This window comes from Emydura macquarii, unplaced genomic scaffold (assembly GCF_026122565.2).
Source record: "Emydura macquarii macquarii isolate MOO-44397 ecotype Brisbane River unplaced genomic scaffold, CSIRO-AGI_Emac_v2 contig_2897, whole genome shotgun sequence".
Classification (NCBI taxonomy): Eukaryota; Metazoa; Chordata; order Testudines; family Chelidae; genus Emydura; species Emydura macquarii.
The window spans coordinates 12344567-12371041 of NW_027133034.1; the positions used below are offsets into that span (position 1 = coordinate 12344567).

General features: G+C 42.4%; 1 protein-coding gene across 2 annotated transcripts in view; it reads left to right on the forward strand.

The window, feature by feature from the left end:
• Positions 1-21995, forward strand: part of ERCC6L2 (ERCC excision repair 6 like 2) — a 103085-nt gene extending 81090 nt beyond the window's left edge. For both annotated transcript variants that reach the window (XM_067568599.1, XM_067568600.1), the window contains 2 exons: positions 1592-1779; positions 16406-21995. In XM_067568599.1, the coding sequence (XP_067424700.1) occupies positions 1592-1779; positions 16406-17363 (1146 nt within the window). In that variant the 3' untranslated portion in view covers positions 17364-21995. The remainder of the gene's footprint in view (positions 1-1591; positions 1780-16405) is intronic.
• Positions 21996-26475: the final 4480 nt, after the last annotated feature.

Sequence of the window (26475 nt, forward strand, 5' to 3'; positions counted from 1 at the left end):
ATGGATCAAATGAAAATTGATTGGGGAAAATATTGTAGATGCAAAATCAAACAGAGCTGCAAATGACAGGTCTGATTTTTCATCTTTATAATATTGTTAATGGGTTCCAGATCATCACTGGTAGGCTGTTCTCTCCACATTTCACTAATAAATATTTCATTCTAATGTTGTTGTCCTATTACTGTATCTGCTTTTTTTCCCATTGTGCTCTCCAATGCATAATTTAATTCTCAAAATGCAGTCGCCAAAGATTCCCACCACCACCACACACACGCACACTGTATTTTGGAAGGGGGAATATTCTAAAATGTAAGTTCAGGGAATTTATGAAGAAATAGCTTAGACATGTAAACAAGGTGATAGGACCTGTCTGGGAAATTGATTGTGTCAGTGTATGATTCTTCAGTACAGTAGTAGATTTAACCTAAAACATGGGGTGTCTTTTTGTACAATTACAAGGATTTGATCTAATCTACACCGGGTTCACCAAACTTTGTGTTCCAACATTATTTTAACATGATCAGTGGTAGAATATAGAAGTTGAACATGCAATTTTATCTCTATCACATAGCAGTTATGCATTATGATCATTCTTTAAATTCATCATTACATGTTAGCTTAGGTATATATGTGTATCTAAGGTTGTGAAAGAAGTTGTATTAACAGAAGTAGTATCTGACCATATAATTAAAAGAATCAACATGCAGAGGCAAAAGGGGGAGGGGGCACAATTATGGGTAAACATTCAATTGTAACTTGTATTCCTTGATTTTTGAGTTACCTGGCTAGCAGTGAGACTATTTTTAGTTAACAGATGTTACCCTCAAAATTTGACAAAATACTGTAGAATTGAATGGTCTTTATTTGAATTAATGCAGTAGATAATTTTCAAAATTTGAAAGAAATGTTTATCTAAAACTAGGTGTAAAATAACATTAAACATATTACTTGCCTTGTATAAACGGCTTTGTGTTTTTAAAATATTCTTCCCCTTGGGTCTTAAGTAACTGAAAATTCTGCACAGGACAAGTATATATCTGTTACAAAAACATTAATAAGCAGGAGCTAAGTGGAAATTTAGATGGCCCATGTAATCTTGCTAAATGAAGCAAGGAAGAACTGAGGATATATTTGAGTTAATACAATAATTTTAATGTGTGAATAGGTTCTTTGTATTATGATGCTGGTTCCAGCTGAGACTTGGGCTCCAGTGTGCTAGGTGGTGGTCTAGCAGTAAGTGAAAGATCCAATGTATTTATCCTCAGAACATCCTTGTGAGGTAGAGAAATGCTATTTATCCCAGTTTTACTGATGGGGAACTGAGACACAGCGAGACTGAGTGGTTTGCCCAGAGTCGCACAAGAAATTTGTGGTGCATCAGGGAATTGACATTGGGTCTCCTGAGTCCCAGGCTAGCATGTTAACTGCTAGACCATGGCTAATTGTGAAATTGGAGTGATCAGAACAATTATTACATATTGCAAAAAAAAACAAAACCCAACCCCCCCCCCCCAAAAAAAAAAACAAAAACAAAAAAACCCTCTTCTATGAAATATGGACAAATAATGTTTTCTGTTTCTCTTTTTATTAGAGAGAGAAGAAAAACCCAGAAGAAACTATATCAGCGAAAAAGAATATTAAGCGGCGACAGCAAATAAGTGAAAACAGTAAGCAGCCTCACCTTTGTATTACACATCCTGTAATCCAGAAGGAAAAAAAGGTACACAGAGTAGGTCCAACTACCTTCTTGATTGGAGAGACACCAAAAGGCATCCGGAGGTGAGATTCGTGATGTGGGAGGGTGAGGAAGAAGTAGAGAGTCACAGATTACAAAGAACTTTACTTTAAGAAGTTATTTTTCCTTTTTGTCAGGTAAACATTAATTATACAAAGGGTGGGCAAAAGGTGGGGCTGGGATATTGATGACTTTCTGTGACAAGAGCAGAAGTAATTGGCAATTTTGTCATTTTACTGTGGCTTATACAGCACAACGTTTTTGCCATATTTGCTGAATTAAAATATGGAAGTGAACTACTTAAAACGGCACATATGTTCTTTTCGTGTTTTCAGTTAATATTGTTAAAATTGACAATTTTGATAATTTTCCAAGTGAGGTAATGTGAGGCTGTCCAACTGGATTCATTAAGCTAAAATAGTTCCTGGTGTAATTTAAGTAAAGTCAATAGATTTACAGCAGAAAAGATTTTGGCCCATTTTGCTTTGGTTTAGGGACTGCAGTACATGCAATTTGAATCTTGTTTTTTGTGTGTCTAGTGGGGCAGTTATTAGTCAGGTAAAACTCCCATTTAAATTGCTCAGAGTTCTGACTAAGGATTGCTGGTCTGGCCCCTCAAGTGTGTCTGCAGTGCACAAATGTATTATTTTCCTTAATATGAAAAAAGTAGATTAATACCTTCCTACCTTCCTCACAGAGGGATTGATTCAGTGAACATACTCTAAACCTATGAAATTAAGAGTTAAGGTTAAAGTTCAAAGAAATCTAAACATTGTTAAAGTGTGGGAAAGCAATATATGTGCAATTATGTTTGATACATATTTTGTGCCTAGTGTCTCCGATTAGGAGAAACTGACTTTTAAAATGTATTTAATTTTTTTTTTCATATTGTTGTCACTACTGGGGAAAGTTAAGATTGTTTGGATGCTTATATGCAGTATTTCCATACTTCTACATATTTAGATTTCTTTGACATTTAACTCAGATTAAGTGTTTCAGGGAGGATGCAGTATATTCTTCATACATAACAAAAAAGTTGACTCTCTGAAGTGCAAAAGCTTATCTCATCTTTAACTATGAAAACACTCCTAGTGCATCTAGAATTTGTGATTTGAAATCCTTAGCTAGTAGGTTTTATACAGGTTGCTTGATTAAAACATACACACAGTTTGTCTTTGCTTTTAAATCAACAGAGAGAGGGTAGTAACTTGTTGATACGTGAGAAGATGGTCTTTACCAGCAAAAATTATATTGAAATAATTGTTTTACCTGTCCTTTTAACCCTGAAAAAGCCTGTATTTCACTTATTCCAGAATAGAGATGAAATGTTTAAAGATTTTACTTTACAATGCCATAGCTAGGACTATAACTCTACCATGAACACTTTTAAAAAGTTCAACATGGAACAAACTAGTATTGACAAGAGATTGAAGTTCTGATTTTTGGAAGATGCAGTATTATCTGTTTTAGAAAAGTGAATATTTAAAACCTTTCAAGAATGTGCATGGTGTTGTGATTTGCTGTCTTGTCAGGCGTAGTTTATGACTTGGCCGTGTAAATATACTTTAGGGAAAATTCATTCAGGTTTTTTATTATATACTGGAAGTTTTTCTTGATTTAAATCTGAACAGTGTTTATTTTACAAATGGAATTTCGGCAAGTGATGAATCTATAATGTGGCTTAACAGCAAGTGCCAATGTGTGGGAGGGAGGGAAGGTGGAGTCATCTCCTTCAAGGGTTAGGCTTTGAAAGATTTCTGTTTTCCTGCTAATTTGAAAATATACCCAGAAAAGTAGTCTGTTATTTCACTGCCAATCAGGATGGATACAATAAATGACTTATTGAAAACCATAGTATTGGACTTTTAACAAGAATTGAATATTAGATTTGTTTAAAACTTTAATGGGAATTTACAGCCATCAGTCCTGAGGCTGAGCTCACACTTGATATTTAGTATAATAATTGATTAATAAAATGGAACTACCCCACAAATCATTTCAACTTGTTGAATCTTCATGTCATGCATTATATAGCTGTGCTGATGTCATCATAGCAGGATTCATGGTATGTGCACTGGACAGTACTGCAGCTTAATTTATTAAGCTGTATAAAATAAGATTTTATAGCTTGCACTGGAGAATGTCTACTGTTATTATCCAGATCTCATCTCTTTCAGCTGAAGGATTGTACAAGGACTAAACAGCTTTGATTTTTTTTTTTTTTTTTTAAACACAGATTCACGTTTTCCAGAACAGGGTATTTTCTCTACTGCTCTTCCCCACCCTCCCACATCTCTCTCCCCACGCAAACTCCTGGTTTCAAAAAAGACTCGTTCTCTCTTTTGCCCTACCCCACACTATCCATCCTCAAATATTAATACTAATTAGCAACATTAACTTATAATAGTGCAGAGAAGGATGGCAAAAACTGCAGAGGAGAAAGTTCTTACAGTAACAATGGTCAAAGAGCATGCAGGGATGGAAAGGAATGGACTATTGATAGCTAAGCAATGAGCTGAGAGAGAATCTGTGAAATCAGCTGAAGCAAGTCCATGGGTGCATTTGAAAAACAAGTATGTCAATATCAGATTGGATCCTGAAATAAGCGAGGAGCCAGTGAAATTGTTTGAGGATGTACTTGTAATCAAGCTGCTTTTTCTATGGAAGAAGGTTTACAGCATCATTCTGTAAATGCTGGAATCTGGATAGCTGGTACTGGAAGAAGACTTGTTAGTTCCAGTGTTTAACCTTCCATTTAGAAAGGTGCCAACATCTTTGGATAGCAATCTGAAAATATAGAATTCTGCAGCCAAATATTCTACCAAAGCTGAGAATGGCTTGAAATAAGCTTAGGGAAAATAGTAGCTGGTTGCAGACAGACTTGTGTGAGATGCTGCAGCTAAATGCTGGAAACTCTCAATATTTTATTGAAGAAAGGCCCAGCATGTGGGGATGGGAGGGGAAAACGGAAGTGTTGGTCGCATTTAGAGCTCAGCTAGGAGAAAAGATGACCTCTTCTTACAAACTTGCTGCATTTTATAGAAAGTCTCTAGTTTAAAAGAACCAAACAGCAGTATGTTTGAGACTCAAGGTCTAGTCTGGTATAATCATGTTCTTGAAGATTGTTTTCTGTTTTAAATGGTGTAGATTTGAACTTTCTAAAGGTATCCAAAGTGACTGACTTACCAATGAGTTGGATATAGGTAACGCAGTGGCCATATGGTTATATATGACTCCCTCGCAATCTAGGACATTAGAACCTATTCTGTGTGATTTTTTTATGTTGTTTTTGAGATAAATTTGGGTGAGACCCAAGAGTTAAGTACTACCCTTCTTTTAAAATTGCCCCAGGACTCCCAACTTCAACATGAATATTTATCAAAGACTGGGCAGAGGGACCTTAGTTTTAGTATATATTCTGAGGGATGAAACTCTTGATAGTTCTGTACTTTGCTAGAATCACACTGCAGCAGCGATATTAAGCATGCTAATGTAAGATTTAACCCTCTACTTTTCTGGGCTTAATTCTAGAAAAATAACATGAGGCAAGTTTAATGGCACGGAGAGCCTGAGGAAATCCCCAAGGCAAACTAGTTTATATGGGGAATGGGGAGAAATGTTTCAGGAGAAAAAAATGGTTGAGTGCCACAGGCTTTGAAGTACATTGGGAAATGTGGATATCAGAATTTAAAGCATTACAGTATCCAGAAATTGACTAAAATATAACTGTATTACTGAATAAAAATATTCAAGATGTCTGATGCTTTGGTTTTCTGAATAATACTTAGGAGACTGAATGGCTTAGGGGATTGGAAGTAGAATAATGGAGCTTTTCATCTCTAGCCTTTTGCTTCAGATTCAGTCCAGAGTGGTACTGACAGAAAGTTACTATCTACTATACTATCTACATGAAATGGACTAATGGTCTCCCTCCAGTGCCAAAGGAGACAAGTATTCACATCCCAAAAACACTCCAATGATTGGCACTTTTGTTGGCACTGCTGATTCAGCAGATAGGCCGAAGATTGAATGGTGGGTATGGGCACTGTACTATTTGTCACTCTTAAAGATGGTCTCTTTAGTTTAGGGTTGATGCACATTGTTTGAACAGTGTGTGGAAAACAGACACTGTTGTCTGTGGAAAATATTAAATGTTCAACCAGGCTAAATATAAACCTTAGAAAATACATGTATATTGTCTGTACTTTGTGTGTGTGCTACCTCTTAAACCATTTTTGCTATTCCCACCACTCAAGCATGAGTCATCTATTGTCTAACAATAGAGGGAGGGAAGGAAGAAAAGGAGTATGGCATCAATTACGCTTATGAATCTTTCTTAGGTATCAGCAAGATAGATTACTAGATGAGCCAGAAAAATCCTTGATGATACTTCGCACCAGTACATCAAGAGAACTATTTTATCAGCGTTTCCTACTTCAGAATCCCTACTGTAGTTTAAGAAATAAAAAAAAAAAAAAAAGAGCATTGGATAAGAACAGTAAGTCTTGGCAGATATAACTTCCTAGATAGAATGTACCCAGCTTTTTTTTGTGCCTCACAAATGATGCAAGACATGTCAATACTTGCTAATATGAAGTTGTTTCTATTGAATTCATAACATGTTTTAGATTTATTGCAGGATATTTTTAGCTTAAAATATTTAGCTTTCCTTCCAAATTACCTCATTGTCTGGAAAAGTTGCACATTTTTTTTTAATTAATGTTCCTGTTAGAACTTGGCCATCAGCAGCTACTTAACCTGCAAAGGAGTTTGAATCCTTTGACTTTTCCTTATGATTTCTGTAAATATAAGGTGTTAAAGTTTCTGTGTTCCTCCACTGTCTAAGTTGGTAACAGCTGCATGAATGGAAGTGCAGATATTGGTGAGAATAGGAGGTTCCTTATTAAAAAAAAATTACTTCTTGTTTACAAGATGTAAATTGCCATATTTGTTATTGCAGCCAGGTAAGCTCGGAATTCAGCAGTACATAAATATTAGATGAATTCTTTGCAGTTCGTCCATTATTACCATGATTTGGGGTTTCCATGGTCTTTAGTACTTATAAGTTCATTTAAATCAAGTTGTTTTAAATATTATACTCAAAACAAACATAGGGCTGGCCTGAGAGGTTCACAATGTTCTGAGATAATTTATTTTGAAAAAAGATTTTGTTTAAAACTCCAACTTTTAAGTCTTAAAATTCAGTCTAAAGATTCTATCTTTTAAATATAATATAATGTAATATAATATAATTAATAAGGTATTGAAAATCAATACCTATTTTTAATAGCATAGGTGTTTTTGTTCTATTTGGTAAGATCTGTCATCCAAGCTCCCCTCCATCAGACCAGATAGCATTTCAGTATGAATTATTGAGTGGATGAACAAGTATATCTCTTTTGAATATTCTTAAAATGAGTAAAGACTCATGTGGACATATCAATATCCAATTTAGGATCTAAGCTTTCATGCTTTCTATGCATCTGACGAATGCCCAAGAAAGCTTATGCTCACAGAAATTTGTTAGTCTTTAAGGTGCTACAAGACTCTTGTTGTTTTTGCTGTATATAGACTAACACAGCTACCCCTCTGGAATTTAGGATCTGGTTCACTTTTAGGATTCTGTAAATTAATTACCCAAACACTGGACGTTGTGTTTTTGTTTTCACAACTATATATAGATCTAGGGTCTCCTGCTTTATCACCACACAGTATTTTATCCAATTATAATCTAGTTCTTTGAGTGCTTGCTATGTCCATTCCACTATAGGTGTGTGCATGCCTCCGTGCATGGTAACCTGGAACTTTTTTCCCCTTAGCAGATCCCTTAGGGCTGGCTCCAGCGCCCCCTGGAGCTCTGCGCACATGCCGCAGCATATGAGGCACTGCTGGCCCTACGCTCCCTCACTTCCTTCTTCCACCCGTGACGGTTGCTGGAACTAGCCTTGCTCCCAGCAAGTACTGTTCCCCTTGTTTGGACTTGTTTGTTATTCTAAGTTAGTTTTAGTTAGTTAAGTAGTTGTTAAGTGTTGTTTAGAGTAGTTAGAGATAAGGTAAGTCCTTGCGGGGACTCTGAGTGGCCGGGCTATGCCCCAGTCTCCGGGATTCAAGTCATGTGCTTCCTGCAGGAAGGCCTTCCCGGTCAGTGACCCCCATGACCACTGCGTTAAGTGCTTGGGGGAAGCACACAGAAAAGAGAAGTGTAAGATCTGCAGGGCTTTTAAACTGAGGACTCAAAAGGACTGAGAAATCCAGTTGAAAGCCCTATTGGTGGAGGCAGCGCTCCGCCTGGCGTCTGAGCCGACCCGCTCCACCTCAGCACCGAGCGTGACCTCGGTACAGAGTGCACCGCTGGCACCAGCCTCGACTTGGCACCGCAGAGGAAGAAGCAGTGTGCGGCGCACGGACACTCCCCTGCACTGTCAGTACGAGCAGGGTCGAGTACAGAGATGCACCGGACCTGGCCTGTCGAGTCTTCTCCTGTGCCTGCATCTTCGGTCAAGGAGCCTCCCCCAATTCCTGGGAGTGGGAGAGTGCCCCTGCCGACGCCGTCGACACCGGAGGCTTTTCAGGCGGCAAGAGTCTTGTTGGCTTTGTCTACGCCACCTCCTCCCCTCCACACTCCCCACCCCTCCCGCCAAAGGAGAAGGGGCCGGTGTCATGAATGGTGTTGGAGATCCCCTGTACAGGGAGGAAAATCTCCCACCGGATGTTCTCCAAGGGTAGAGCAGAGCCGCTACCCCAGCTGTCGCTCCAGGTCGGCGGTATCAAGCCGACCTGCTCTGGTACAGGATGTGGAGTCTCCCTCTCGGCACCGACATCGATCCCCGGCACCGTAGGCAGTGCATGCCAGGAAGCGGTCAAGGTCCGCCAGGCAGCGCTCGGACAGCTGTCACTCCAGATCCCCGGCACCAAGGAGTTTGCCCGTACCTAGACGGTGCAGAACCCGGTCGCCATCGGAGGACCCAGCACCGAGGAGTTCGCCTGCACAGAGGCGGCGCAGATCCCGGTCGCCATTGGAGGACCCGGCACTGTGCAGTCCATGACATGGATCCGGTCACTGGAGTCTGTCTCGGCATCGAGGGGTTCAGAGCGGCACTGACTGAAGGCAAGCGGCAGCGGAAATCATCAGTACTGAGATGACGCTCCGGTACCTCTAGCTCTTCAGAGCGCACCTCCATTCGTTGGTACCGTTCACGGCGACGGAGGCAGTCCTCGTCCTCCAGATCAGAGGCGTCGAGAGGGCGGTCCCCAGCTCGGAAGGGCGCCCGGGACCGAGGATGTACACGGCACCGCTGGTCCAGTGACTCGGGATCTCCCGGGGCGATAGTTGTCTGGAGAGCCAATGCTCCCACAAAAAACATCACAGCCTGTGGCACAATCAGCCCCAGGTTGGACCCAGGGTCAATGGCCACAACAATGGCCTTATTCGTCCCCATAGAGCAGTGTTTCTTAACCTGGGGTTTTAGAGGGGTCGCAAGTGCAGAGCTGGTATTGGGGGTGGCAAGAAAGGCAATTGCCTGGAGCCACAGGGGTGCCATGAAACTAAGTTACATGCCTCAGCCCCGTGGGGGTGGGACTCAGGCTTCAGGGGTACAGTAATTTGGAAAGGTTAAGAACCACTGCCATAGAGTATCCAGATGGGGCCGGGGCCCTAATCCATTATGTCATTGGGGGTGCAGTCAGTGCCTCCGGCACAGGAGAAGGCCCATAGACACTACTCCTCGGACGAGGAGTCAGACCCCATGGAGGGACCCTCAACGAATGCAACCCTTTGCCAGGAGGGGGCACACCGCAGGACACGCCTTGGCAGTCCTCTTCCTCCTCACTGTACAAAGCAGTCTCCCGGGACCACTCGGCGCCACTGGAGGATTTCAGGGTGCACCAGGAGCTGCTCAAGAGGGTGGCCTCCAACTTGGGGCTAGAGTGAAGAAGTTAGAAGAGGTCAAACATAGCCTCTTTAACGTGCTGGCAGCGGCTGCCCCAGCGAGAGTGGCCCTCCCAGTCCATGAAAGGGTCCTTAAGATTGTAAAGGCCCTGTGGCAAACCCCTTCCTTGGTCACCCCTACATCAAAGGTGGCCGAGAAAAAATATTATGTCCCGGTCGAAGGGTTGGAGTATTTGTTCACTCACCCCGCCCTGGGAACTCTGGTGGTAGATGCAGCTAACCAGCAAGACAGGCAAGGTCAGCCAGGGTCCACTCCCAAGATCAAAGACATTAAGAAGCTGAACTTGTTTGAGAGAGAGGTTTATTCCACGGCAAGCCTGCAGTTCAGGATTGCCAACCATCAGGCCTTCCTGAGTAGATATAATTTCAACCTGTGGGACTCCCTCAGACGGTTTGCTGAGGCCCTGCCCCAGGACCAGGCTGCAGACTTTAGCACCCTTGTGGAGGAAGGAGCCATGGTAGCTAGGGCAGCGCTCCAGACGTCCTGTGACGCTGTTGACTCAGCGGGCAGGGCCATAGCCTCCACCATCTGTATGAGAAGGTGCTCGTGGCTGCAATCCTTGGGCCTATCCCAGGAAGTACAGCAGTCTATTCAGGACCTCCCCTTTGATGGGTCGGACCTATTCTCCGACCAGACCGATGCGAAGTTGCACAGTCTGAAGGACTCCAAGGCCACGCTTTGCTTCCTGGGCCGGTACACGCCCCAGTTTTCCATGCGTCAGTCACGGCCTCAGGCACAGCAGCAGCCAAGGCCTCCGCCCAGGCCTTTTCAACCCTATAGGAATAAGGATAGGAATAGGAGGTTTAGAAGGAGAAATCATCCCAGCAGGGGCCCCCCAGGAGGTCGGTCAACCAGAGGAGACAATTTTGATGGTGCGCCTGAGGGTGGCGCCCCAGCTGCTCTCCTGGATCCGCCCCGCCCCTTCCTAAACAGGTTAAGACCCTTCTATCCCGAATGGGCAAAGATCACTTCAGACCATTGGGTCCTTGGGATAGTCTCAGGGGGCTATGCCCTACAGTTTACATTTGCCCCCCCTCCGCCCCCAACAACCCTCCTCCTCCATCCCTCTTCAGGGACCCCTCTCACGAGCAACTCCTCTTGCAAGAGGTGGACACCCTCCTCAAGGAGCGGTGGAAATGGTCCTTCAAGGCAGAAGGGAGAAGGGGTTCTATTCAAGGTACTTCCTCATCCCCAAGGCAAAGGGGGGTCTGAGACCCATATTAGACCTGCGTCGTCTAAACAAATATGTCAAATGACTCAGGTTTCACATGGTCTCCCTAGCTTCCATAATCCCTTCCCTGGATCCAGGAGACTGGTATCCCACCCTCGACCTCAAGGACACATACTTCATGTGTCCATCCTCCCCAGCCACAGGCGTTTTCTCCATTTCACGGTGGCTGGCGCCCACTACCGGTTTACAGCCCTACCCTTTGGCCTATCTTTGGCTCCAAGGATGTTCACCAAGTGCATGACGGTAGTGGCTGCTCATCTGAGATAGAATCATAGAATATTAGAGTTGGAAGGGACCTCAGAGGTCATCTAGTCCAACCCCCTGCTCAAAGCAGGACTAACCTTAGCTATATCATCCCAGCCAGGGCTTTGTCAAGCCTCAGCTTAAAAACCTCTAAAGATGGAGATTCCACTACCTCCCTAGGTAACCCATTACAGTGCTTCACCACCCTCCTAGTGAAAAACTTTTTCCTAATGTCCAACCTAGACCTCCCGCCCTGCAACTTGAGACCATTGCTCCTTATTCTGTCATCTGTCACCACCGAGAACAGCCTAGCCCCATCCTCCCTGGAACCCCTTTCAGGTAGTTAAAGGCTGCTATCAAATCCCCCCTCATTCTTCTCTTTTGCAGACTAAACAAGCCCAGTTTCCTCAGCCTCTCCTCATAAGTCCTGTGCTCCAGCCCCCTAATCATTTTTGTTGCCCTCTGCTGTACTCTCTCCAACTTGTCCACATCCTTTTTGTAGTGGGGGGCCCAAAACTGGACACAATATTCTATATGCGGCCTCACCAACGCCGAATAGAGGGGAATAATCACTACCCGTGACCTGCTGGCAATGCCCCTCCTAATGCAGCCCAATATGCTATTAGCCTTCTTGACAACCAGGGCACACTGCTGACTCATATCCAGCTTTTTATCCACTGTTACCCCCAGGTCCTTTTCTGCAGAACTGCTGCCCAGCTCGTCGGTCCCCAGTCTATAGCTGTGCATGGGATTCTTCCTTCCTAAGTGGAGAACTCTGCACTTTTCTTTGTTGAACCTCATTAGATTTCTTTTGGCCCAATCCTCCAGTTTGTTTAGGTCCTTCTATATCCTATCCCTACCTTCCAGGGTATCTACCGCTCCCCCCAGCTTAGTGTCATCCGCAAACTTGCTGAGGGTGCAATCTACCCCATCTTCCAGATCATTAATGAAGATGTTGAACAAAACCGGCCCCAGGACCGACGTCTGAGATGAAAGGGTGTGCAAATTTTTCCTTACCTAGATGATTGGCTGATCAGGGGCAGGTCCAGGTCTCAAGTGCAGGAGAGCGTGACTCTCACTTGCTCCACGTGCAGCAGGCTGGGACTCCTCATAAACGAGCAGAAGTCCACACTAACCCCAGTGCAACACACAGAATTCATTGGGGCCATCCTGGACACCTCCCAGGCCAGAGCCTTCCTCCCTCAGCCACGTTTCGAGGCGATGGTCTCTATCATCTTCCAGCTGCACCGATGCCCCACGACAACAGCCAGGCACTGCCTACAGCTGTTAGGCCACATGGTGGCCTGCACACACATAGTGAGACTAGCTCGCCTGAGGCTCAGAGCACTTCAGGCATGGTTGGCCTCAGTATATGTGCCAAGCAGACACCCATTGGACTGGATGGTCACAGTTCCTCCACCGTCTTAGCCTCCCTAAACTGGTGATGGACTCCCAGGGCAGTGATGAAGTGCGTTCCGTTCAAGGAACTGATCCCGTCGGTCACTCTAATTTCTGATGTGTTGGACGTAGGATGGAGAGCCCACATCAGCACCAACCTAGGCACTCAGGGGCTCTGGTCAGGGGAGGAGAGGCTCCTGCACATCAACGTGAAGGAGCTGAGGGCCATTCATCTAGCGTGCAAGGTGTTCCTCCAATTCCTGACAGGCAGAGTGGTGCAGATGCTGGCGGACAACACCGCAGCCATGTTTTACATAAACAGACCGGGGAGCGCGCCTCTCGGCAGGGAAGCTATCCATCTGTGGGACTTTTCTGTTAGGCATGATTTCCACTTGACTGCCTCTCACCTCCCAGGAGTGAGGAACGATGAGGCGGATTGCCTCAGCAGGTCGTTTCTACCCCGCCACGACTGGTCGTTGCACCCAGAGGTGGTGGCTGTGAAATTCCAGAAGTGGGGCGTTCCCCAACTGGAATTATTTGCGTCAGCCTGGAACACGAAGTGTTCGAGGTTCTGCTCGCTCTGGGGTCGCGAGACTGGGTCGATTTCCGATGCGTCCCTTATGGACTGGATGGGAGCCCTCATAAATGCATTCCTGCCCATTCCGCTCCTTCCCAGGGTCCTGCTGAAAATAGAGGGACAGGGCAAACGTTATGCTCATCGCTCCGGTCTGGCCGAGACAGCACTGGTTCAGCATGCTGCTGGACCTTTCGATCGCCCCACCCCTGGAGCTTCCGAGGTGGCACAACCTTCTATCCCAGGACCACGGTCGCCATGTTGCACCTGGACCTGGACTCCCTGCACCTCCTGGCCTGGAGGCTCTGTGGCTGACGGAGGGAGAGAGAGCCTGCTCGGTGCAGGTCCAGCAAGTCCTGCTCGGCAGCAAAAAACCTTTCACACAGGTCGTGTATCGGGCTAAGTGTAGGCGGTTTACCTGTTGGGCGGAGTACCGGGGTATTCCGTCTAGTCCCTCGCCTATACCGGCAATCCTGGAGTACCTGCTCCATCTAAAGCTCCAGGGTCTGGCACTGGCCTCATTGAAGGTTCACCTGGCGGCCATTTTGGCCTTCCATCAGCCGCTAGAGGGGAGATCGCTGTTCTCCCATCCCATGTCGGTCAGGTTCCTCAAAGGGGTGGAGAGGCTTTATCCGCAGGTCCATGACCCAGTGATTCCCTGGGATCTCAACCTGGTCCTCTCAAGACTCACGGGTGCCCCCCTTCAAACCCATGGCTTCATGCCCTCTGCTTCTGCTTTCATGGAAGGTAGCCTTCCCGGTGGCCATTACCTCAGCCAGGAGGGTCTCTGAGATTAGGGCCTTGATTTCAGAGCCCCTTTATACAGTATTTTATAAGGACAAGGTCCAGCTGAGGCCGCATCCGGCCTTCCTACCCATGGTGGTTTCCCAGTTTCATTATAACCAAAATATTTTTCTCCCCGTGTTTTTTTCCCCAAACCTCATGTTTTGGAGGAGGAGAGGAGACGGCATTCTACATCGAGTATACAAAGCAGTTCCGGAAATCGACGCAGCTCTTCATCGCAGTGGCCAACCAGATGAAAGGCTCACCTGTCTCCATCCAGCGCATCTCCTTGTGGATTACATCATGCATCAAGTTCTGCTACGAGCAGGCGAAGGTGCTGCTTCCGGGAACCATCACAGCGCACTCAACCAGAGCTCAAGCCTCATCTACAGCCTTGCTGGAGAGAGTGCCCCTGCAGGACATCTGCAAAGCTGCCACCTGGTCGTTGGTGCATATCTTCACATCCCACTACGCCATCGTTCAACAGGCGAGAGAGGACACGGGATTCGGCAGAGTGGTGTTGAGGGCAGCTCACTGGTAACTCCTACCCACCTCAAAATGTATTGCTTGTTAGTCAGCTATAGTGGAATAGACATGAGCAAGCACTCGAAGAAGAAAACAAGGTTACTTACCAGTAACTGATATTCTTCAAGATGTGCTGCTCATGTCCATTCCACAACCCACCCCCCCGTCCCCGCTGCTGGAGTTGGCAGAAAGAAGGGACTGAAGGGGCATAGGGCCGGCAGCGCCTCATATACTGCGACATGTGCGCGGGGCTCCAGGGGGCGCCGGCCCTGCAGGATCTGCTAAGGGGAAAAAAGTTCCGGGTAACCATGCACGGAGGCGTGCACACATCTATAATGGAATGGACATGAGCAACACATCTCGAAGAACATCAGTTACTGGTAAGTAACCTTGTTTTTTAGTTCTCTCTCTTTCCCTCTCCTGAGAGTGGGAATTTAAGTAATGTAGATATCAAACCATAAATTATTTATACCTTTACCAGTATCCAGCAAATTCCTTCCTCTCCCAAATTAACTGTGAATGTTAAAAACCAAACACTTGCACTGAAAGGAACTCATTGCTAAAGGAACATTACAACATGTTCTGTGTAGCCCTGTGGTTCTTTGTGAGCTGCAGCCCACCATTTGTTGTGAGAATTTCCTAATGGGAACCAATGGTACCAGAGCTTGCTCTCTATTCCCAGAGCTGAACTCTCTCAGAAGCCTACAAAAATGGCTGCTTACTACCTGCACCGAAAGGAGTTGAGCTAATTTCAAGTTTTAGTTCCAAGGATCCGATCTATAGAGAATGTTTTGCATCCATCCAGTTTAGTCAGAAACCTTTTTAATACTAGAAATTTTAAATTTGCCCCCTGTTCTGGAATTGGTCTGAAATCAATGGGAGTGTGTTATTGTAGCACTTGATATCTGAGCAGGTGGCTTTGTAGTATTGGAACTCCCATTTGTTCATGTTCAGATCCTTCCAGGAACATTTTACTCATGAGTGTAATGTAATGCCTGGTGGTATGCCATAAATTATGCCTGCAACTTTTCAAGTGAAATTACTTATTTTAAAATGGTTTTGGTTTAGGCACTTTTTTGAAAATCCCAGTTGGTGCCTATCTGCATCTTAGATATCTAAATACCTTTAAAAATCTGGCCCTTCGGCACTTAGGCGCCTAAGGGTATGTCTATACTACAGGGGCATAGCTGCAGCAGTGCGGTGTGGACACTTGATACAGCGACAGAAGGAGTTTTTCCAGCACTGTAGCAAATCCACCCCCTTCAGAGGCAGTAGGTAGGTTGACAGAAGAATTCTTCTGTCAGTCTAGTGGTGTCTAAGGTTGGCTTAATGATGTCTCTTATGGGTGTGCATTTTTCACCCCGCTGAATGATGTAGCTACGTTGACCTACGTTTTAGATGTAGGACCAGGCCTCAGTCCCATTGCTTTCGATAAAGTTTAGGCTTCTAACTGCCTAAGTCATTTTTGAAAATTTGACTAATAAGGGCTTGTCTGCATGTTGGGGAAATGTGCTCTCCAGGGTTGTGATTTCTAAAGTGTACTAATGTGTTGTGCATTAATTGGCCATGTAGATTCTGCTGGTGCACGCTGAAGTTTCTGTAGTGCAGTTTCATGTAGTGATGTTTCAAACAGCACTAGGTTAAAGTACACCAGTAGGGACTACTGGGGCCAATTAATCAGCAACACATTAGTGCACTTCAGAAATCTCATCCAGGGAGACCACGTAACCTCACCTAAGTTACTTTGGCATCTTTGAAAATTTTGCACTTGGTCTTTTCCTTGCAGTTGAAAGCGGAACTAGTACTGTTACCAATAAGAATATGACTTTTAATACTTTTCTAGGTTTGTGTTATATAGTAAGCTAACTGAACTGAATGCATCCATTGTATCTTTATTTTATACTCTATATGCCTTTAAAATTTAAGACAACAAGATAACCGTGTTTTTTATTCATTGATGGCTGCAGGAAACAGTTTGAAGAAATGGTATCCCACTTTAACATGGCTTCAGTGGAAGAACTTGCAGACTATATTGCAAAAGCCACATCAGAAGCACGACAGAAAATGTTGAGAGAGTTTTATGCTGGAAAGTATCCAGAGTTAGAGGACTTATTTCCAATCCAAGTTCCAGTACATGTTTCAGATGAGTGTGAGGAAGAAGAGGTACATACAAACCGTTCCAGAAAGAGGAAGTGCATGGTAAAATGTGGAAAATCAAGGTCTGGTCCTTCATCTAAAGATCCTTCCTGTGTGACGGCAGAAATATGTAGCCAAAAAAGACACAAAGGAGAAGCAAAACAATTTCACAATGATTTCTGCATGCAAGATGTTGTGTGTCTTAATTCAAAAGATAAACAATTGTCCACTGTCAATACCCAAGATAACATCTGTGGGAGAAACAGTCAACCATTCAAAGATTTTATGGCATCTGACTCAGTAAGCAGTAAATCAGAAAAATCTGAAATGTTGTCTGTAAATATCACTAAAGGACAGCAGGACTCAGTGGGGACAGAATCTCCAAGAAAAAGATCCCTGTCTCAGTCAGAAAACAGAGAGAGAAAAACTCAGACTTACAAGAAAAACTCTTTTGTAGACTTATTAGGAGACACCTCTGTTCTCAATGACCTCTTCAAACGTAATGGAAACAGGCCTACAGAGCTGCCAGGAAGATCCCTTTCAGGGCCTGCAGAAAAAGCAAAAGAACGACCAAAAGATTTCTGGGATGTTTTGAATGAACAAAATGATGAGAGTCTCAGAAAGCTCACAGACATGGCAATCATAGAGGAGTTGTGTGAAAGAGCACCTCCTGTTGCTTTAACAAAAAAGAAAGAAGTTAATGAAAGTTCTCTTTGGAAACAAAATGAGAATTTTTTATGGAAAAAATATAATCTAAGTGATCCATCTGATACACCTTTTGATGCATAGCTATGAAAGACTGATATTAAAGCTCAGGTAACAAATTCATCAGTCACACACATACGGCTTAAGAAAACTTACTAGTGTTAGTAGTGTACATTATGGGACAGTATTCTATTATATCTTACTATGATCATTGACTTTGTGTCATACTGTAAGGTATTCCACCCTACATTCCTCTGCAATAAGTGAGGCAGAAATAGTGATGATGTAAATGTAAGATCTCCATGTATTTTAAAATGTGGTCTTGTTTGTAATCATAAGAGGGCCCATATTTGGTGTGACTTCAGTGGACTTATACTAGAGGGTATGGATACATGTGAGCTCTGTCACATCCTACTGTGATTTAACTTATGTGAATTTTAAATTACATTCTTAATAACTTATTTCCTTTTGGATCCTGAAATTAATTGTAGCCCTCGGTATTTTTCCACTTTGTTGAACTATGGTGGCTGTCAGTCTGCCAGCAGTCCCCTCTGATGCTGCTTGAGTGGATCTCAACAATATCAAATAAGACTTTGCTATTAAGCAAGGTTATATTTTTAATAGGAGAATGTATATTTATCTAAACAGAGTCTCATATATATGTTCTAAATTATAATAATTTTTGAGGACTGGATAACTCAGATAATGGAATTTGGAGCCTTTTACTCCCACATATCATTTATAGAAACTAGTCATTGGTCTTCACAAAATAAGTTGGAGGCCTCACTTATGATTCCTCGTATTTCTCTGGTGGGCAAGTAGTATCCATATCACAAAAACCTTCATTTTTATGGCAGGTGCCTATATCATTGCTATGGTCTCCAGGTAATTAAGATATTCAGCTAATATCACAGGCAGGAATGCTTTTTCTTTCACTCAAGTTTTTTTTCAGCCCATATCATAATAAAGTTGAAGACAACTGGATTTGTCTTCAATAACTCAGGTTTAGTGATGTCTCTTAGTTTATTCCAACATTTGAGTGACTAATATGAAAATTAATTGATGATTTAGATCAAATATGATTATTTTTATAATGGGGTGGGGGGAAATAGTTCTTTCCATCCAAAAAATAATTTGGCTTACATTTTTGTAAGAATTGTGCTCTGAAAAGAATGTTTTATATGCAATACTAATTTGTACACATTTATGTATAATATGAACAAGATATTGTTTTGAAAATCAAATGCTAATGAAACATAATACCAACTATAAAAAACCTATAAACTAATACAACCAATTATTAAGAAACATAAAGCGATGTCTCAGATAGAGATTAAGGTAGATGACAGAAGTTGAAATTATTTTGCCTTTTAGTGGTATCTATCAATAACTATTATTTCTGAACCGCTGTGGCTTTCTGACTATACAGCTGCTATTTCTTCTGAAAACAGCTATTTATACAGTGGCATATAAGTTGTCATTGCTCACAAAGCAGGCTTATGTTTCTTCTGTCTGTGCACAAGCACTGTCAGCAGCATTCTGTATGTTACCAAGAAACGGAGCCTCCTTTGAGATATACTGATGAAAAATGCTACATAAGAGCTAGATAGTGGTATTATTATTTTGTTTGGCTGTCTCTGTTCCTTGTGTTGGACTGACACCCTTCCTCCTCCCCCCTAATATTTATTAGACAGATATGGCAACTTCCTGAAAAATCTTTGAGAGATCTTCCAGTATTATGTGTATATCATTGTGGGCCAGGAATGATATGTAATTCCGTGTGGGAGGGTGACCACAGCTCCTCCAGAAACTAAGAACAATATGCAGTGATTAGGCACATTCACTCAAGCTGTAACACCTCCAAAGAAGGACTATCACCTGGAGAGGTTCACATGTGCTGGTTCACATTGGATTTTCCAGAGACCAATAAGACTTTTGGATAGATTACCTGAGTTTCAAGACTCAGGGCCTTCTTTCTGATCCAGTAAATGGACAAGAACATATGTCCAAGGGGGCCCCCAATCCTTCCTGGGAAGGATTGGAAGGACTTTGGCCCAGTGAGATCGCATAAAACTGATGGGTGATATCTGGTAAGCTTTTAGCATGTATATAGGTGCTTTTATTTTTCTATATTTTATCTGTAATGCTTTCATCTTCAAAATAAATGTGCTTGCTTATAAAGAGCTGTGAGGTAGCTGATAACTGCTGGCAATTATGTTGTTCATAACCTTCTCAGAGAAAGTAAAGCACAGACACTGTCCTGTTTAGGCAGCCTGGGTTGCTGGGGATGTCAGAGTATAGGCAGGGAACTGTATAGCTTGGAAAATTCCCAGACGAGAAGGAGAGAGACAGGTCTCCACCCAAGAGAGGTGGTGGCTGAGAAGCCAAGAAACTCTATGTCCCTCCTTGAAGGACCATGAAGAGAGAATACAAGTGCAGTTGCCCTGAACTATGAAAGTTATGACACCGACCTTGGTGAAGATGGTATAGCTGTTACTGTGGCATATTGCCAGCCATTTTCTGTTTGGAATTTAATATTCTCTTCCACCTGCAATGAGGATAATTGTTCTGTACTGTCAGAGATTTGCTTGATTTGCCTTTGGTTTGGATATTGCTGGTCTAGTTTCCTGGAACTAGATCTGTTGTAACTACTTCAGGGTTGTGTTTGACTCAACAAGTTTCTTAAACATTAGCATTAATGGTTTTTGTCATTCACCTCAAGAGCTTCTCAACTGGTGATCTGCAAAAGACATTGTGAGATATGTGCTACTAATGCTAAGTATGACATAAACCAGGAAGGCCAAGCTGCGGCAGTGGAAAATCTGTTTGGTGGGAAAGTACAGTGCACAAGCCACTTACAACTGCAGCTCTGCTGGGTGGGCTGTAGCCAGCTGGCACTGCTCAGAAAGTGGGTTCGGTCAAGACAGTGGTGAAACAAACTTATTCAATACACACTACATTCAGTCTCCATCAGTGGGGTTCCTGTGGCACTCTGGATAATGTGCAATAGCTGCAGGGGAGAATAATGTGGTACTGCCACCTGCTGCCCAAAAATAAATCCTCCCCATCAGGGGCAGGTGCCTGCATCAGTGCAGGGTATGCAGCTTGCCTCTTGTAACCTGAGCCGGTCTGGATTCTCATTCATAGCAGTATGCACCCCATGTCTTTCTGATATGCCACAGGCCAAATATTATGTTTAGATCATCTTAGAAGGCCGTGTATTTAAATAGATATAGTCTGAACAAAGCCCTATAAATTTCCTGACAACTTTTTATAAAATCATTACATCCAGTTTCTGTGACTTCAGTGACTACTACTTTATATGCAAAATAGTTTCAAATCTCTAAAGTCCAAATTACCTTTTTAATGATCTGTGCTCAAATGATTCAGAACAGACGACTGCAGGTGATTGATTAAATGTCAGAATGTGATGCTTCACAATCTGAAGACGAAAGGTGCTCATATACATTTGTGTATATTGTATTATACTAAGGGCAGAGTGGTACCCTAAAATATTTTTATTTAAAGTAAACACTCAAAATATAGGCTTTAAGTATCTTCTGAATGCTAAAAACACAGTTCTTGACATAAACGAATCAGATCTAAAGTATTGACATGATTGTAGATGAACTTTTTGATTGGCCAGTAGTGTTAATATAGGAACATTTAGAAATGTTATTAATACACATGTATTCCAGGTGTACATTTAAGATCATGAGAAACAGAAAATGAAAAAGATTATTCTTTCATTTATATTCCTGTTATTTCCCAAAGAAGGTATGTGAATCTTTGCAATAATGGCACCATTACCCAGGAGGCACATTAATTAAGTTCTAGGTAAAGTGTAAAGGGGATTGGTCATGGCTATTATGCACTGGCCTACACTGAAGGAGGCAGTGTACAGCTGGACCAGACTTGGAAGCGCTGTGGCAAGCATTTTGCCTTCATGAATAGCTACTAGTATATTGATGCAGAATGCCTTCTGGAGCCTTCTTATGCACATGAGGACACCATACATTTTCATGGAATATGGCATACGCCCTCTTGCATGTTTGTCCCACTGTGTGGGCCAGTGAGGAGGGAGTTTGGGGGCATGTGAACTGCCAGGAGTGCATTGAGACAAGTCCCTGCAGTCCCCAACCTGCATTCTGACAGGTTCTTGTGCTGGGATGGAGGGTCCTTGTGTGCTCCCCCTACCTTCATACCAGGGAGGATGGCTGGTATGCTTGTCAGAATCTGCCCCACAGGTGTTTCAGCCAAAAGTAGCATCAAATACAAGATCTGAATATAAATGTCCCACAACATTAATGTTCTACGTTAATGTCATACTAAGACTGCAAAATCAAGCTCTCAAAATCAAGAAATGTATTATTAAGATAGTGTTTACCCATAACTCTGCACCTTCGTGCATGCATCCTAAAACATAGCCTCTGTGTTCATCACTTACATTGTTAAATACCATGAGAGATCATATAAACTGTAATGTCTTATTTAGTCATATCTGAAGTATATATTGTAAGTACCCTGCCTTACTACTCTGTAATAGAGCCTCTGCACCTAAGCTGCTAATATAACCTAATAGGACCAAATAAATTGAAGATGGAAAACAAGATATAAGATTTCTTGCTTGGGTTTTTTATATGCAAAATAAATATGCAGGTATGCCTGTGTATGTATATAATGCATGTCTTTCTGTGTGTAATAAATAAATACTGGATCCGACCATTGGTCCATGCATAGTCTTCTTTCAGTGTTGTAGAAAAGGAAAAGAAAAACACCTATTCAGTTTTTCAAAACACTATATATGGGATGAGGGAAGTCTTTCTCACTCACAAGTAATTATCTTACATTCTGAAACATATTCATAGAATCATAGCAGATTTGGGTTGGAAGGGACCTCAGGAGATAATCTAGTCCAACCCCAATTAAACCATCCCAGCCAGGGCTTTGTCAAGCCACGCCTTAAAAACCTCTAAGGATGGAGATTCTACTACCTCCCTAGGTAACCCATTACAGTGCTTCACCACCCTCCTAGTGAAAAAGTTCTTGCTAATATCCAACCTAGACCTCCCCCACTGCAACTTGAGACCATTGCTCCTAGTTCTGTCATCTACTACCACTGAGAACAGCCTAGCTCCATCCTTCCTGGAACCCCCTTTCAGGTAGTTAAAGGCTGCTATCAAATCCCCCCTCATTCTTTTCTTCTGCAAACTAAATTCTGCAGACTAATATTGACTGAAATTAAATCTCCTAGTGAAAAATTATTTCTCCGGGAGTTGAAAAATTGCTGAATGATACGCAGTATAGTGCCTTTTATGCTGAAGAGTGTCATGTAGTCCAATGCTATGGGATCATGTAATGGAAGACTTTATCATCATGTATAGCTACAAGAGGCCAGGATATAGGGCTGCCAAGGGAACCTTAACCCTGAATTTTCTGGTGCTTGTAGGTTTTGAAATCTCAAAAGTAACACTGTATTAATAATACCAGGATCTTGCTTTGAATATACTGTATAAATTGTTTTATGTGAAGGGTAAATGTTATGAAATTTTAAAATCTTGGACACTGAAGCTGCACAGCAGCAGTCTGTGAACTGTGGTGGTTTTTGTGGTCTGGATGAGTGCCCACTGGAAAATAAGCTTAAATTTGATCTGGAGCAGATTCCACTTTAGGTCATGGGAAGCTGCTATAGACTTCACTTAGTCTCTGTGTTAGCCATTATGCACTTACTGTAACTGGATGCCATCTGAAAACTAAAATGGGAAATCTGACTTAAGTACCTGGAGCAAGGAAGCTGCAGTACTTAACAAATATGATGAAATGTAACGTGTTTAGGCTTTACAAGAAATTGGCATAAGCATAAGTGTCTGTATTTCCATCACCTTTCTGAAACTACGTGCTGTTACCATTTGCATTATATCCCCCAGTGTTTTAGATGCAATCTTGAAGGCTTTAAGTTGCTTTAAAATTATGATAGCCAGTTGGGACACTTAAAGAAGGAGGTTTCCGTTACGTAGGAAAACAAAAGTAGCCTCAACAGAGGAATAGAAGAAAACTTCAGTCTCCTGTGATTTTGAATTGTGCAGGTTTTAGGAAAGCAATAGTGATCAGTGAGATGGACTCAGGCCCCTCTTTCTCCTCTTGTAATCATAGATTCCAAGGTCAGAAGGGCCTTGTGATCATCTAATCTGATGTACTGTATAACACAGGCCATAGAACTTCCCTAAAATAATTTCTAGAACTTACCTTTTAGGGAAACATCCAATCTTGATTTAAAAATTGTCAGTGATGGAGAACACTCCACAACCCTTGATAATTTGCTACAAAGGTTAATTATTCTCAGCATTAAAAATGTATGCCCTATTTCCAGTCAGAATTTGTCTAGATTCAATTGCCAGCCATTGGATCATGTTAACTTTTCTCTACTCTAGATTGAAGAGCCCATTATTGAATATTTGTTCCCTGTGTAGATATTTATATACTGTAATCATATCACCCCTTAACCTTCTCTTTGTTAAGTAGGAGCTCTCTCTATTTAGCTTATCACTGTAAGGCATGTATTCTAATCCTTTAATCAGTCTCATGGTTCTTCTCTGAACCTTCTCTAATTTATCAACATACTTCTTAAATTATGGGGTCAGAACTGGACACAGTAGGTCAGCAGCATTCACACCAGGGCCAAATACAGAGGTAAAATAACATCTCTACTCCTACTCGAGATTGTCCTATTTATGCATCCTAGGATCACATTAACTTTTGGCTAAAGTATCACACTGGGAGTTTGTGTTCAGCTGAATAGCCACCATGGCCCCCGAATCATTTCAGAGTCACGGCTTCCCAGGGTAGAGTATGTCTGCATCCTGTACATATGGCCCGCTTCCTTTGTTCCTAGATGAATATGTTTACTTTTAGCCATATTAAAACACATTGTTTGCTTGTGTTCAACTTACCAAGCAATCCACATTGCTCTGAATCGGTGACCTGTCCTCTTTGTTATTTACCAGTCCCCCAATTTGTGTCTCATCTCATCGGCGATTTTGTTTTCTTCCACTCTCCATTCCTAATGCATGGGCTCTTTATTGATAGGATTTGTTACAATTTCCCAAAAGGCAAGCAAGCTGCTGGCAAACCTTAAACATGCTGCAATCATTGCTCAAAAAAGCGTTTGACTTTAACAACCTTGTTACTTACAGACCTTTCTGCAGGTAGGGAGTTTTTTGAGAAGATGGTAGCAAGCCAAGTCAAGTAGCTTTTGACACTTTTCATTGCTCAGACATAAATCAGTTAGACATAAGACTTGGCTGTGGTGTGGAGATGGTATTGGTCTCATTGGTTTCTGATCGCTTCGTGGTAGTAGAGGTCAGAAGTTCATATGAACACTGTTATATTTAACAGAGGCCTTCAATATTATTAAACATAATAAGGTACTTACTGGCAGGAGTGGATGGATTTGGTTCATGGTGGCTCATCTTACTCCTTTTAGATTATTCTTATTATCATCATTCCATGTGTGCTCAAGGGTGCATCTGTATGCAGTCAATTGCATGATCAGGGCCCAAGTAGGGAGACTTCATTGGCACAAACCAACTTTTGTTTCAATGAGCAGAGCTATCTGAAGCAATCAGGGAATGAGGGTGCAGGCCCATTTGTTTCTGTAGGTGGGCATATGCATAAATAAATCCAAATTTTCATAGATGTATAACTAATTTATTCACTTAAACACCAACTTATATTTATTTATTTGTAGAAGCACATTAGTTTTCTGTTAACCTGCACCACAAGAAAATGTCTTAAAGTAGGATTTATCCCTGTATGTATTTTCCTGTTAGAGTATGACATATTATACCTAGGGGTATTATAAAAGCTGTAAATAATATTGAGTTTCAGTGCACTGAGGCTATGTATAATTTTTTTTGTCATGATTAAGATTTGTATGTATAAAAGCTGGCACCTGAATTGGCTGAAAAGGAAGCACTTGATCTTCGCAGAAACTACTATTTTTTATAACCTTCAAATATTACAAATAGATCCCTTTTGTCTTCTTGGAAATCTGTGATTATCATTTGTGTAGGTTTGGAAGTAAAGAGCACTTGGAGGATTTCATGTTTACAGGATTATGGCAGACTGGAATGTGGGCAGCTTCCACTGGTATGTTCCTGCGTGGTTGCAGTTGAGGTATTGGTCACGTGGAATCTGTAATAGCATCACAGTATACGGAGATGATTTCATGATGGTTATCACCTCATCTCCTCAATACAAATCAACTGCAAAGAGGAGGATGGCTTTTTTATCATTGCTTTCAGATGGAAAATTTCACAGTTACTTGTCTACGAATTCTCTTTGGTCACCAGTATGCAGATTCTCTTCCTTTCCCCCATCAAAAGAAACCAATAATCCCTGTTGATTTCAGTGGCAGTTACTTGTATCCTGATTGGGAAGAATAGGACTCTGGTGAACTAATAAGAAATCTGACCCTGCCTACTCTACAAATACAGCTGTGCAGGGAAGCCATTTACAACCATATTTTCACTGACCCTCATTGCGAATGTAATGTGTGTAAATGTGATGATGTCCTAAGCCTGATTTGTAATGTAGACTGGATCTTAACCATGTTTTGCAAAATGAAGCCATTCTTCTAAACAGATTTGGGAGCAACCATGTTGTAGGCAGATTCTTTGCACAGGTTGTGAAAAAAGTAGTGAATAATTTCAGATAATGAATGGTCTTCATGCCAACGTTTCATGAACACAGTCATGAAGTTTGATACATTATTTGTTAGGATTTATTTGCTCTGCTGTGGTCTATATCCATCATGAGGACTGGTCACAGTAGTTAGAGACACACAGCCAGGGTGACCACGGCAGGTTTTCAATCACTGAAAACTAGTCAGCAGGTACTGGCACCAGGGGATTCAGTACACCCATCTAAAACAGCAAAAGCAAGTGGGACTGGGTGAGAAATTGGTAACAGCATTATTTATAAAGAGTCTCCCTTTGGGCACCCAGAAAATAAGGAACACATAATTATGGGCCACCTGTGAAAAGTTTAGTTTAAGTGATTGCCTAGCATCACATGGGAACTCTCTGGCAGAGGTAAGGATAGACTCCAGATCTCCAGAGCAACATTCAACTGCTTTATCTATGGTCTTGAAGATCCTTTCTCTTCCTCAAGCCCGTGCCTCATTTGCTGCACTCTT